The following is a 12,258-nucleotide window of genomic DNA, read 5'->3' on the forward strand; positions in this document are numbered from 1 at the left end:
TTGAAGTTCAAATTATAATAGACTCTCCACGTGGCACACTATCGTAGTATTTGATTGACACTTCTTAGCATAATATTGAAGTCCACAGATTAATCAAGCATTTTTCCTCTATGAAATTGAAAATTGAAAAAAAATGATTGCACTTTCAAACACCGAATGGTCACCAAACTTACTATATTGAAAATTATTTACAAAAAGTAAAGAAAAACTGAACACAATTTTACTTGGAACACTACATACTGGATGAAGCAGGATAGGACCATTTCAATCTTATAGAATTCCTTGACTGCTTTGCAGAGAGCACATTAACATCTGTAAACTGCCTTTGACTGTTCACTTATCACTTACCACCATCACTAGAAGGTCTAAGTGGGCATGCAACACAGTCTTTGGATCTAGAGGAATAAAATAATCAAGCCAACTGAGACTGGAAAAGCTGAGCTGTAGCGATTACCTTACAGGGGTTGGATTCTGACCATGGTAAACGGGGGAAAAAAGGAAAGAATAAGCTAGGGAAAGTGGTGTATTACTTCATGCCACACAGGCAGCACAGCTTACACCATGTACTGCTCTGTTTGTCTTGGCAGATCTGTGTGCGCGGATCTGGCTGTGGGCGTGATTCTGCCAAGTATGGTCAGTGTTCAACTTACACCCATGTTTAGGTCTCTAGTTATGCGTTTGTCTACCATGTGCCTCTCTCTGCCAGTCCACAAAACAATGGCTTCCTAGCCATTTCTATTCTGAATGTAAGATAAAATTAATAATGTAAGCAGTATGACCATGTACTAAATGTTTAGTTGAAGCTGCAAGTTCCAATGTATTAGATATTTTGCCTGTAAGCCAAAAGGAAAATATAGGCATAATAAGCTTTTAGTGATGGTTGCTGTCACAAAATTAGATCAGAAAAATTATGTACAGTTTCTTCCACAATGGATTATGTTTTATTGGTACAGGTTGCAACGTTTTATGGCATGCAGTGCAGAATGCCTCATGGTGATGCTAATGCATTTCATGACCTGGTTTTGGCAGCTTTCGTGACATCCTTTATGTAGCTGAATTTGTGTGCTCTCCTTTCCTCTTCACTTAGAAACAAGGCACACGTTGCCAAACATCAAGTGCCATCTCACATCTTTTTACCATCTATGTCCAGTTGTGTTCCTTTGTCCCTCTGCTGATGCAAAAGTCAAATGGATATGTTCAAATAATACTAGTGACTTTTATATATTTACATTTGTTGCAAATTATCAGCTAAAGATTCTTTACATCTGCTATAGATGTTAAATCTTTTTATGTGGATGGATATAGTTAGTAATTGTTCTATGGACAGACAGATTTAGAGAAATAATCACAATTCTGTATGCTGTCTTTGAGTTCTGGATTTTACGTTTAGATCTCTGAAGTGTATCAATGATGACTAAAATCACAAGCAGAAAGAAATTTCCCCATTTACTATGCATCTGAGGAGGCTTCTAGCAAAAGCTGATTACAGCAGGTACCTGAGATGGAATATTTTTCTCTCATGAGAAGAAGGAAAAGTAAACCTATCCTGCTTCAATTGCCGGTACTGTGAATACACTGAAATTGTGTCCAAGGAAATTCCTTCCTTGGAAGCAAAACCATGTTTTTCCAAATCAGCTGTGCACGGAGATGCTCGCACTGTAGAAGCGTCTTTCTGCTTTTATTGGAGTTCAAGAGTGGTTTGTTGTGAGAAGCCCCTCACGTGCATAGGTTCTTTCACTTTCTGGGGCTAAATGTGCTAATCTTAGTCCAGAATAAATTGTTCAAGCATCATGTTGAATGTGTATTCTTCTCCTTGCATTGTTTATATCATTGTGTGTTACACTGTATGTGTATCTTCCCTGGTTTCTCCCAGTTATGTTTTTGCTTTGTTCTGTAGTCTGATAAAATCCTTACAGAGTTTTCACAGTGTTTCTTACCTTTATTCTCCTTTGTGTAACTTGTATTTTAATGATCCCTTTCCCTCTTTTCCCTGCTGCTCTTACAATTTTTATTTTCCTGTCTGCTTTGTGGGCAGACTGTTCCATATCATAATTTTTATTCCACTATGTTATCTTCTTTTAGTCAAGCAGTTTTCTGTTCTTCTCTGTAGAATTACACTTTATGACTACCAAGCCATGTGTAGAACAAACAAAGAGAGTAGCGACAGTGCCCATAGCTTACTGGACGTAAGTATAGTAAATTTTCTGAGCACCTTTCCATGCAATCATCAAAGAAAATATCTCATGGCCATTGTAAGCCTATTATTTTGATTTGGAATGCTTACAGCTCTTGTGTTTATCCTAGTGCATTTAAGGAATGCTTCATTATAAACAAGTGCAAAGTGTTAGGCATTTTCAAGTTTAAATACTTACACAATCATTTTTAATGCTGGGCCACCATTTCTGAGGTTCTGTCAGAATGTTCTTTGCACCATATGAATCCTAATTCTTAGGACTTCAAAATTTGGTGATAAGTTGTCTTTGTTTGGGGGACTGGAATCACATATGTCTTTTCTGTATATAATCACATGCATGCCTGCAGAAACATTACTAAAATTTGGTGGTTTATTTGTTTGATTGGGTTCTTTTATGAAAAGGAATTGTTCATTGACAAGGCATGTAAGTCAGTGATTTTAACACATTTCCACCCCCAGTATTTAAAGATGCTTTTTAAAGTAAAATTTCAATGCATTTAACCCTTGTCTTGCAATCACATCTGAATACAAACCCTGTCCTTCTGCAGGGCCTGATTAGAGTCAACCTGGGTCTTGCAAGGGCTACGCCTCATTGTTGCTAAATCATATATCTAGGTAATAACCCTGAGGGTATTTTATAATCATGTGTATGTAATCACTACAGTAATCTATCAGAACTGATAAGGTCTTAGATAAAGTATAGGTTTTGAATACTAAAAAGGAACCATTTCAACAAGTATATGACAGTATTAGCATGAAAAATTCTTATGTAAAAACATCAGCAAAACTAGCAATTTTACCAGCCTGGAATTTTACCTGATAGTATTTTTAAATGCAGAAAAAAAAAAAAGAAAAAAGAAAAAAGCCTACACATAGTTAAACTGGTGACTAAATCTCAAAGTTCTGGCAACTTTTAAAAAATACATATAACTTCCATGGCTTAATAATCATATGCATTTGGGGATGTTTTAATTTGCATGTTTACATTACTGTTTTTCAGATACCTGTGAATTTCAGTTTGCATTCATCAGTCTTGTTATCTGCAAAATGCTGAACCTTGAAAAAATATTATCTTGACATGATAACAAGAATCAGGCTGTGCAGTGAGACTTAAATTGTCAAGGAAATAGAACAGGATGCTGTGAATCACATTTGCATGAAAAAAAAACGAAATATGTTACAATTCTCAGCAGCAACCTTCATCCCAAAGCTTGGGGCTTCTCTTTAGCTTGCTTAAGCACCCAGTGTGTAAATCTGAAGTATTTCTCTCACAAGTGGGCTTTAATCCAAGACATTTTTGCTATTCTGATTTTTGTCCAGGCCCTGTTTATAGAGGAAAAAACTCTGCAGAGCTGTTGTGGGGTATGCTGAGACACAGCAAGCATGTTCTTTGTTTTTTTAAGGATAGCCAAACTTGTCCTTAAACCTCAGTGAGTTTTTTGTGATGTTCAACATGAAAGATGGACAGAGCTTTGGTTATTTTATTAACACCCTGTCCATTCAGTTATTTCTAATAACTATGATTACAGAGAAAGTATATAAAAAAAAGCATTAAATCTGGGCAGATTAGATTCCTCAGAAGTTTTTGGTTTTGTTTTTAACTGGTTTTATGCCCAGTTTTTTATATATAAATCATTTAGTTTAGGTAAATATTTATCTTTCCTTTTTTGAATCATTTTTTTGCAGGAATAGATATGCAGACAAGACTGAGACTCTTAAAAGTTCATACTTGAAACAGCATAGAGGTGGACCATAGGCATATAAAGGCTCTATGATTATTACAAGATCTATCATAACATTCTGCTAATATCATGGGAAGCAGGTGTCAGGGCCAGGCCCCTCATTCTATTACAGATTTTTAGGCTGAGGAAGTGAAAGAAAAATCAGGGTAGGACTAGAGTTACAGATCACTTGGTCCCTTTCTTACCAGTACCAATATCCAGATACTTTGTTATTTTCACATTTCCTTAATTTGTTCAAGTCCTAGATAACACTCCAAAGAACCACTTTGTGGCAAATGCATCGGTGCCATAGTCACCCAGCTCAATTCCATTGGCCCAGTGATGGTTTCAATACATAGAAAGAATAAAACTACAGTTTTTGCTGCAGTTTTTTGAAGGAATGTTTTGAAGTGGAAAAGGCTTAGTAAAATCACATTTCATAAGAATGCTTTTATATCAATGTAATGAAATATTTTTCCACTCAAATTTCAAACCAAAATCTTTTTCCATTCATATTGTTGAGCTTTTTCAGATATATTGAGTTTAAAAAAATTTTTTTAGTTCTCATATTAAAATAAATTTATAATACATAGTAAATTTTTATTATGTATTGTCCATAAGTATTAATATATATATATTATTTAACACTAAACAATTTGGCACTATTACAAAAAAAAAGTATGCACAAAGTTAATTACTTGGGTGTGAACTTTCAGGCTTTATGATTTGGAACAAAAATAAATAAGGTGTCTCACAGTCTTTTCATCTCTGGGAAAGACTTGTAGCTTTTTATCTTTTCCTGTAAGACAGTTCTTAATAGGTGAAAATCTTTACTGTCTCAGGTATTATGCATTCTGCTGGCTTGCTATTTCAGCCTTTAATGCTATGGACTGATATTGGCTCATTGCTGTGTGAATTATCAGCCCTGTGCAGAAATACTTTTTGTGGCATCTGAAAACTTCAGATGGCCAATTACTGCTTCAGTATGGCACTACTTCAGTAAAGTGCTGATTCAGGGCAGTTAAGCTTGACTTTAGGTATCTGAGTAGTTCTGTTAGTCAGTATGACTCCTTACACTGCTAAAATACTCTGCTGATAGTGAATCTATAAAGTCTGCAAAATGTTATGCAGCTAGGAGATCCTAACGCAAATGAGTGGGACAAAGATTTCTGGAAACTGTCTTTTCTGCCTGAGATTCTTTCATAAATGAATCATTCTGTTGTATTCTTTCAAAAAATAAAATATTCAAAATGTCAAAGTACTGTAAACAGGATTTTCAAAGCATTTGCGTAGTTCTTATGATCCAGAAAAATCAAGGGAGGTGGGGAGAATCTTAAAAACTACTTAATGTGCTTACAGTGAGCCTTCAATATGACACAGATAACTTTATTTAGGTATATTCAAACTTCTTTTCTAGCCTAATTAAACTGAAGTAACGAATAGAGATTTGCATTATAGAGAGACAAGCCTTTGAATTGCAGCAAAAGAAAAGCTCATATTATCTACCAGAGCTGTTTCTCTAGCAATAGCCTGGGAAATAGGAACCCCTAGAGGTTAAAGATTTAAGAGTCATTTGCAGAACTTTCCTCTTCTGACTACATGACCAACCACCTTAAAAGGAAATTTCATTATTGTATACTTTAATATTCGATATAATAATGTTTGGTTCTTCATAAGAAAAAGTTAATGTTCTTTCTCATGCTACCCATGCATTCAGATATCCGTAACATTTTCTTTACATGAAGCATTCAGTTAAGATATAAATACAGCATGTTTTGCCTTTTTATTAAATGAGTTGCTTCTCTTCAGCCTTATAATGCCTTCTTTGCTGCAGTAAAATGGATTATGACTGAGCTTGTCTTGTAAGTAAACTTTATGAAGAACTTAATATTTGTATGAATTACTGAATATTTATATTTTTGCATACTTATTATTTGTACTTTTTGCCTTTTACATACATTGTGCTGCTTTTATTATATGATTTTAAATATAGTAATATTTGTCAATTTCTGCTTTCTAATTTTACACTGTTAAAATCTGAGAAAATTTTGGCTATGTGAGTGCACAGTTGCAGTTCTATTACATTATTATTCATGGTCTTCACTTATATCCGTATGTCTTTGCTTAGTAAGTCTAGCAGATTGCAATCTACAAACCCAATTTATTATTGTGGTTACAGTTAAAATTTACATAAATGTCTGGCTGTTTCTAATGCTGCTTGGGTTGGCTGTAGTCAGTATAGCACACTCTTAGAGTGATTCACTATTTTGTCTGTCACTTCATGAAATTCTGTGAGATGGACCTTTTACAGTGTATGTCAGATAAGGTGTACTCTGGATGTTACTGAATTTTTTACCTTGCCTAATTCTTCTAACATTTCCAGTTAATATGCAGTAAGCATTTCCTTTAAGAGAGATTGCCTGAGAATTCACAGGGAAATATTAGATAGAGAAAAAGAAACCTTAAAATTTATCATGTGTTATTAACGTATGTTTATTACAATTCTTATTGGAGAACAGATTTAAGTGAATTTTATCTTGACTGAAATAGAACCTTTTTTTCTTTCATGTAGTTGAATTGTTTTAATTGTAAATTGTATGAGCTTTCATCAAAGTTTGAAGTAGGAGTTAAGGAGAATTAACTGAATAGCTATTGCCAAAGGGCAGAGATTGATCTTAAAAGCAGATTTCAAAGTTTAAATATCAGGGAAAGAAATCATGTTAAAATTAGACTTTAATGCTAGCATATCACAGCTTCGAACATTTCAAGAAACTTTCTTGCCTATAAGTACTGTAGTTTCATGTCCATATGATAAACTGAATGTTGGTTTCACGTTCTTCACAATTGCAATAACTGATAGACCAACAAATTTCAGTCCATTCTTCAAAGTAAATAGTAGTATAATTTAGTGAGAAAATGCATTTTCTACATGTCTAGTTAGAGTTTATTAGATGCTGGTTAACCAATCTTTTCTGCTTCTAGAAATAATTTTATTACTTTAGTTCCAGAATTCATGTAAGAAATTATTTTTTGTGTACTCATGTACTTTAGCCAGGACAGTTATAATCTTATGGCTTTTTACTAGGGTCAAAATGAAGTAATAATGTTTAATAACATTCAACAGTAAAAATATTGTAAGCTTCCGTGTATTGGAAATTTTAATGGACACTTCAAATAAGATCAATAATTTTAACTAATAACAGGTAAATCTATGATTTCTTGATTTTAATTTCTTTAATTTCAGAATAAATTCTCAGTGGTAAAATATAACCTAATGAAAATATGAGAATATCAGTAACGGGTGATCCCAAAGTTATGTTAATAACATGAATTTCAGTTCTGTGCTAGCTTTTATTTAAAATAGGGTTAATAGTATCAAATTACTACCAGTTTAGTGTGCTGAAAACATTCTATGGGGTAATATTGAAACTCTAATAATTTCTCTAGATTCCTTGTGGAATTTAATCTATGCAGTTGGTGGCACTCTGATCTAACAGCAAAAGGTAAGTCAAATTTTTCTTCCTGGCTATAATGGCAGAAATTTCTAGATTAAAATGGACTTTTGAAATTCAGATGTACTTAAAATGTTTTAGATTAAATAATAGACATCTGAGAACAATTGTTTGTCTCCCACGTCAGCATCCTCTACTTTGTTAATGTTTCCCAAAACAAAATTCCAAAAAGAAAATTAAGATCTTCTAAGAATAACCTCAGAGTGCTTGTGCCCAGGAATGCAGTACACTACTATAATGGGGAAGTTAAAGCAGTATCTTTTTAAAACCCATTTCCCTTCATTCCAAAACAGTCTTTATGAATAAAGCATTTTTTCTAGAGCTGCTCTAATATGAGGGAGGGGTCAGGTATTGCGCCCTTTCAACAAACAGGAACATGGTCATCTCAGTATAGTTTCATACAGAAAATAATCTTTAAGGCTTAAGATAGTAAATGTAATGCTTTTAATTTTAAACAAGACTGGTTAAAACTCTATTTTGCTTTAGCATTCCGTTCAAAATAAACATTTCAAATTAATAAAATCTAGATGAATTACAATTCAGTTAGTCAAAATAATTTTAAGTAATGTGAGGCTTCATTTGAAATAACAAAACTTTAAGTTCCCATAAGAACTAGGAAATTTCATTGTTAACTGTCTCATATTTTAGCAGACTTCATGACATTTCAGACTCGTTACTCAGAAGTAAAAAGCTAATTTACAAAAGCAGTGCTCTTCAATTGGCTGTTTCATAGGCAAATTATGCTGCATGCCTTTTACTGGTATAATGACTTAAACTGAGTTCTTCACTCATGTTTGTAGATTTGCATATTCCTTAGTAAAACAGGAGATAAAATTGCTACTTTAGGCTTTAGTTTATGTTTGCATTTCCAGGATACTAGGCTGTCTTTATGCCAAAATAATATCCTGTCTGAAGTTCAGATATCAGGAAAATTGAACATAATAACGCCCTGGGATATTCCAGTATTCCCTGTAGTAAGATACTGGAGCAATTCTAGAAGAAAAATCTATCCAGCAGCAACCAAAAAGTATGGCAGTAAATGGCAAAGAACATGTCAGGCTGCTGCCTATCATGTTGTAAATGCTGTGTAGGGAGAAAGGGAGGCTGAGATTGGTGTCTGCTGGAGGTGAAGATAAGAGCTTTCTGGAAATGTAGGTGTATGAAGTTAATATAGCCTTTCCCACACTGATGTAAACTGTACACTGCATTGCAACACTGAAGCCAGTTTTTCTGTCACGTGAACAATGAGCCTGATTCAGGTTGGATGCACATACACAATTAGGGCTTAATGAGAACCAGCAAGACACTGTTTGCTTTTGGGGCTGCTTCATAATCAGCAGTGCCTAGACAGCTCTTCTGAAAACCAGGACTAACTTTCCAGTGATTTCCCATAATCATGCTGAAAAATGTCTCTTACAATGATGGCTGTGCAGGGCAGTAGGGTTTGCTGTGCTAGACCCAGAAACTGCAGAACTGATCCTTGCATCTGAAGAGGAATATCAGGTATGCCAGTCTTAGTCCTAAGTGTTTGCAGAACAGCGCAAAGCAGCCAGTGTAGGAAACAGGTAACTTTTTTCGACTTTTTTCAAGTTTGCTGCACAAATACACCTTAATGTATCCTGATGTGAAACATCTTATGGCATTTGCATTGTATGTTAGTGAACATATTCTTCAGAGACAGTAGCCATCATCTCATGAAAATGAATGTCTGTTTTGCATTTTAAGCATGTACTAACTACAGAAGACAGGCATTAATAACTTGAAGCATTCTTTTCTTAAAGAGAAAACTGTCATTGCAGCATTTTGACAGACAAGTGTGACTGCGGGATTTTAATTAATGTTTTAGTTGAAAGTGAATTTACATAATTCAGTTGTGCCATTTCTTTGGTCAGTAAGGGTGTTGAAAAGACCTCTCATCGTGCTCATTGGAATTTCATCATTTTTAAGGTACTGCTTGCCCAGTTCAAATTTGGTTAGGTGGCAAGTGATACTTGTTTAGAAACCAACACGTGCTAGTAAGGCAAAAGCTAGAGAGATTTCATGAAAGAGAAGTCAGCAGGAGAAAATCACATGTTTAGGTATTTTCTTTTGTAGATGTTATGTTACCACTAATAGTAGTAATAATTATGACTGTACTTCATGAAAATAAAACTAATGATCTTGCACATTTTTTTACTTACCAAAGCTCATAGGGGTGTGGAAATAAATTCCTTTAATGGGGAAATTACTTCCTGCTCAAATTGTGACATTAATAGAGTGTCACATATTACAAAGATCCTAGAGTGTTCCTACACACTTGCCAATTTATCAAACCCTAGTATGAAAAACACTTCTGCACAAGATCTTGTAATCTCAATCACATCTGTAAATGAGAGAGAAGAAACCGATGCCTGAAAGCTTGAGCAACCTTATTATCTTCTAAACTCTAATGCTGGAGATATGAGACGGATGGGTCTTTGCCAGACTCTTGTTACACCAGCCATGCTTCAAGACATGCTTGAGGTGCTTTCCAACCTTGTATTCTATATGTTGATGCAAGTGAGGGTAAACCCAAAATATAGGTGATAAATTTCAGCCATTCTTGGCAATAGGTGAGACGAACAGAAGAGAAAGGGAGAAGGTGCAGTAGAGCTAGTCAAACAATTAAAAAAAAATTAAAAAAAGCTGCATTGTTAAATATGTCACAACCATAATGAAATCCTGAGAAATAACAAAACTTTTCTGAACAACCTTAGTAACTTTCTTGAGATCTGTGCATTTGAATATTTAATTAAATATAAAAATTATGAAGATTTCAGGAATGCAAGTGTTAGTGTGTGATTGCTAATGCAGTTTTGGTCGTTCTCCTGGCACTGCAAAGTAGACACATCACAAGCTCTGAAACTGATTATCTTGAATGGAAGATCTGTCAAGTCCAAGAGCCTGTTTAGTGTAATCTATTTTTGTCATACCTTGTCTTGTTTTTTCACTTAGCAATTAGTTTAAGATAGGCTTAACATTTGTGCTGATGTGCAAGTGTATCTCCATGTGAAGGAAGAATGAAGGGGTGGGGAGGAAAAAGAAAGGGAGTGAGAGACATTGTTTAACAGATACATCAGTGTGAGGGTCAGAAGAGATGCCTTCAGTTTGCAGCTTTGCTGCTGTCCTATACTTTGACCTTGAACCAGTTTCACTGCTTCCTGGTACCTCAGTATTCCAGTCTTTAAAATGTAAACAGTAAATAGTGACACTTTCTTTTCCCTTGCACTGTAGGGCTTCATGTCATGGACTCTTAATCTTGGGAAGCAGATAACAAGCATTGCTTCTGCCCTCCACCCACGGAGTACCTCTAACTGATGAAACTCTGCAAAGGTTTCCAAGCTGTAATAAAAAAGAAAAAAAAAAAAAAAAGTGGCTTGGCTTCAGTAAAATGTATCACAATTTAGATATCAAATAATTGTAAACAGCCATACATAACAGTAAGTGATGCATAATATCACTGAAATAAAAACGACAGTAAGTCCATCTTGAATCTATAGAGAAAGAATAAAAGCTTGTGCTTAAATGTAAAGTAGCTTGGCAATGGCTAAACCATGAATAACTACCGTAAGGGTTATGTCTTACGAAATTATGTTCCATGGATAAACTTTTTTTTTTCTTTTAATTGAAAAAATAGTGTTATGCACTGCCTAGGAAATCTCACAGGGTGGCAGAAGCTGAGTAAGATTTCCATCCTCTGTGAGCTCTGTAGTACAGCATCTCATGTTGTTCAGAATTTTGTCTGCTGTTCTTGCCATGTTAACATGAAGATATTTTTTTCCTGTGCATACAGCGCAGAGGTTGAAACAAACGCTAGAGCCCTGTGATACTGAATATCCAGCTTTTGTTTCCGAACGCACTATAAAGGAGACCACGGGGAATATTGCTTGCGATGACTGTTTCAAGTAAGCCCTTTCAATTTTTTTTTTTTGTACAACTGTTTGTGAGAAAGCAATAAAACTGAATTATTCAAGGTTATGTTGAGGAACGTACAAGTCTGTTATGTTTTATCTTACATAATGACCTCTGTCAGGGTGTAATTTCTCTAATTACAGGGGTCATTAAAAAGTTTGATACTTCTAAATTAAAGCAGTTCCTATTATTTCTACCAAAAAGAGTAAAACCAGTATGCTAATTTCAAATAACAGCGAATGTTTTAAGAGTTTTTCTGCACACAGGCAACATTCTAAGTGCATATTCTGTAAGGATTTAGATAGAAAAAGGCTAGTTCTATTAGCTCTCCTACCCAAGAGTGAAACCCTGCTGGATAGGTTAGAAGTTCCCTTGTGGTACGGTAAGATCTGGTTGTTTTATTTGAATGCCAAACACTGTTTCCTTCTTAGAATTGTTAGGCTGAAAGAGTGTAAAAGGATTAAATCTATTCCTCAAGATTTCACTGCTGAGATGCTGAGTTAATAGAAGCAAATCTCACATGTCAGTGCTGCAACCTTGTCAAGGTAAAGTTGTCCTTTATAGGGTTAAAATAAGAGAAAGACTTCAGTCTAGCTTTCCTCCTTCATACTGAAAATGTCTTTCTTCTGTATTTAGTGTCTGTGTGCAGTAACATTTTTACTGTAGTTATGGTACATTTTAATTGAAGAATTGCATAAGTATTGTTTATGTGAATTTTTGTGCTTCAGTAGCTCTCTTAATTGGATTTCCTTTATGCTGAGAGGTCATCATCGCAAAGGAGATTAGTATTTACAGCAGTAATTTGCCTATCAATGTAAATACCAGGAAGAATTTATAAGTTAAACAAAATTTGTTACGAGTTTCCCTTTCCAGACTAAATCAATATGCAATCAGCAAACAA

At 34.7% G+C, this 12,258-nt stretch overlaps 1 protein-coding gene across 2 annotated transcripts in view; it reads left to right on the forward strand.

Annotated features, from left to right (window-relative positions):
• Positions 1-12,258, forward strand: part of CACNA2D3 (calcium voltage-gated channel auxiliary subunit alpha2delta 3) — a 457,261-nt gene that overhangs the window by 426,944 nt on the left and 18,059 nt on the right. The window contains exons 32-35 of one of the 2 annotated variants that reach the window (XR_009726818.1): positions 588-633; positions 2,111-2,186; positions 5,725-5,777; positions 7,363-7,418. Coding sequence is in view for 1 of the 2 variants with exons in the window: in XM_061362402.1 (XP_061218386.1) it covers positions 2,111-2,186; positions 5,725-5,777; positions 7,363-7,418; positions 11,239-11,350 (297 nt within the window). In the remaining variant the exon portion in view is untranslated. Of the gene's footprint in view, positions 1-587; positions 634-2,110; positions 2,187-5,724; positions 5,778-7,362; positions 7,419-11,238; positions 11,351-12,258 lie in introns of those variants that run through there. The other variant, XM_061362402.1, reaches the window with a different exon arrangement.

The sequence above is a fragment of the Neopsephotus bourkii genome, unplaced genomic scaffold, assembly GCF_033783945.1.
Source record: "Neopsephotus bourkii isolate Nb327-2 ecotype Australia unplaced genomic scaffold, CSIRO-AGI_Nbou_v1 NB_1120, whole genome shotgun sequence".
In the NCBI taxonomy this organism is placed as follows: domain Eukaryota; kingdom Metazoa; phylum Chordata; class Aves; order Psittaciformes; family Psittacidae; genus Neopsephotus; species Neopsephotus bourkii.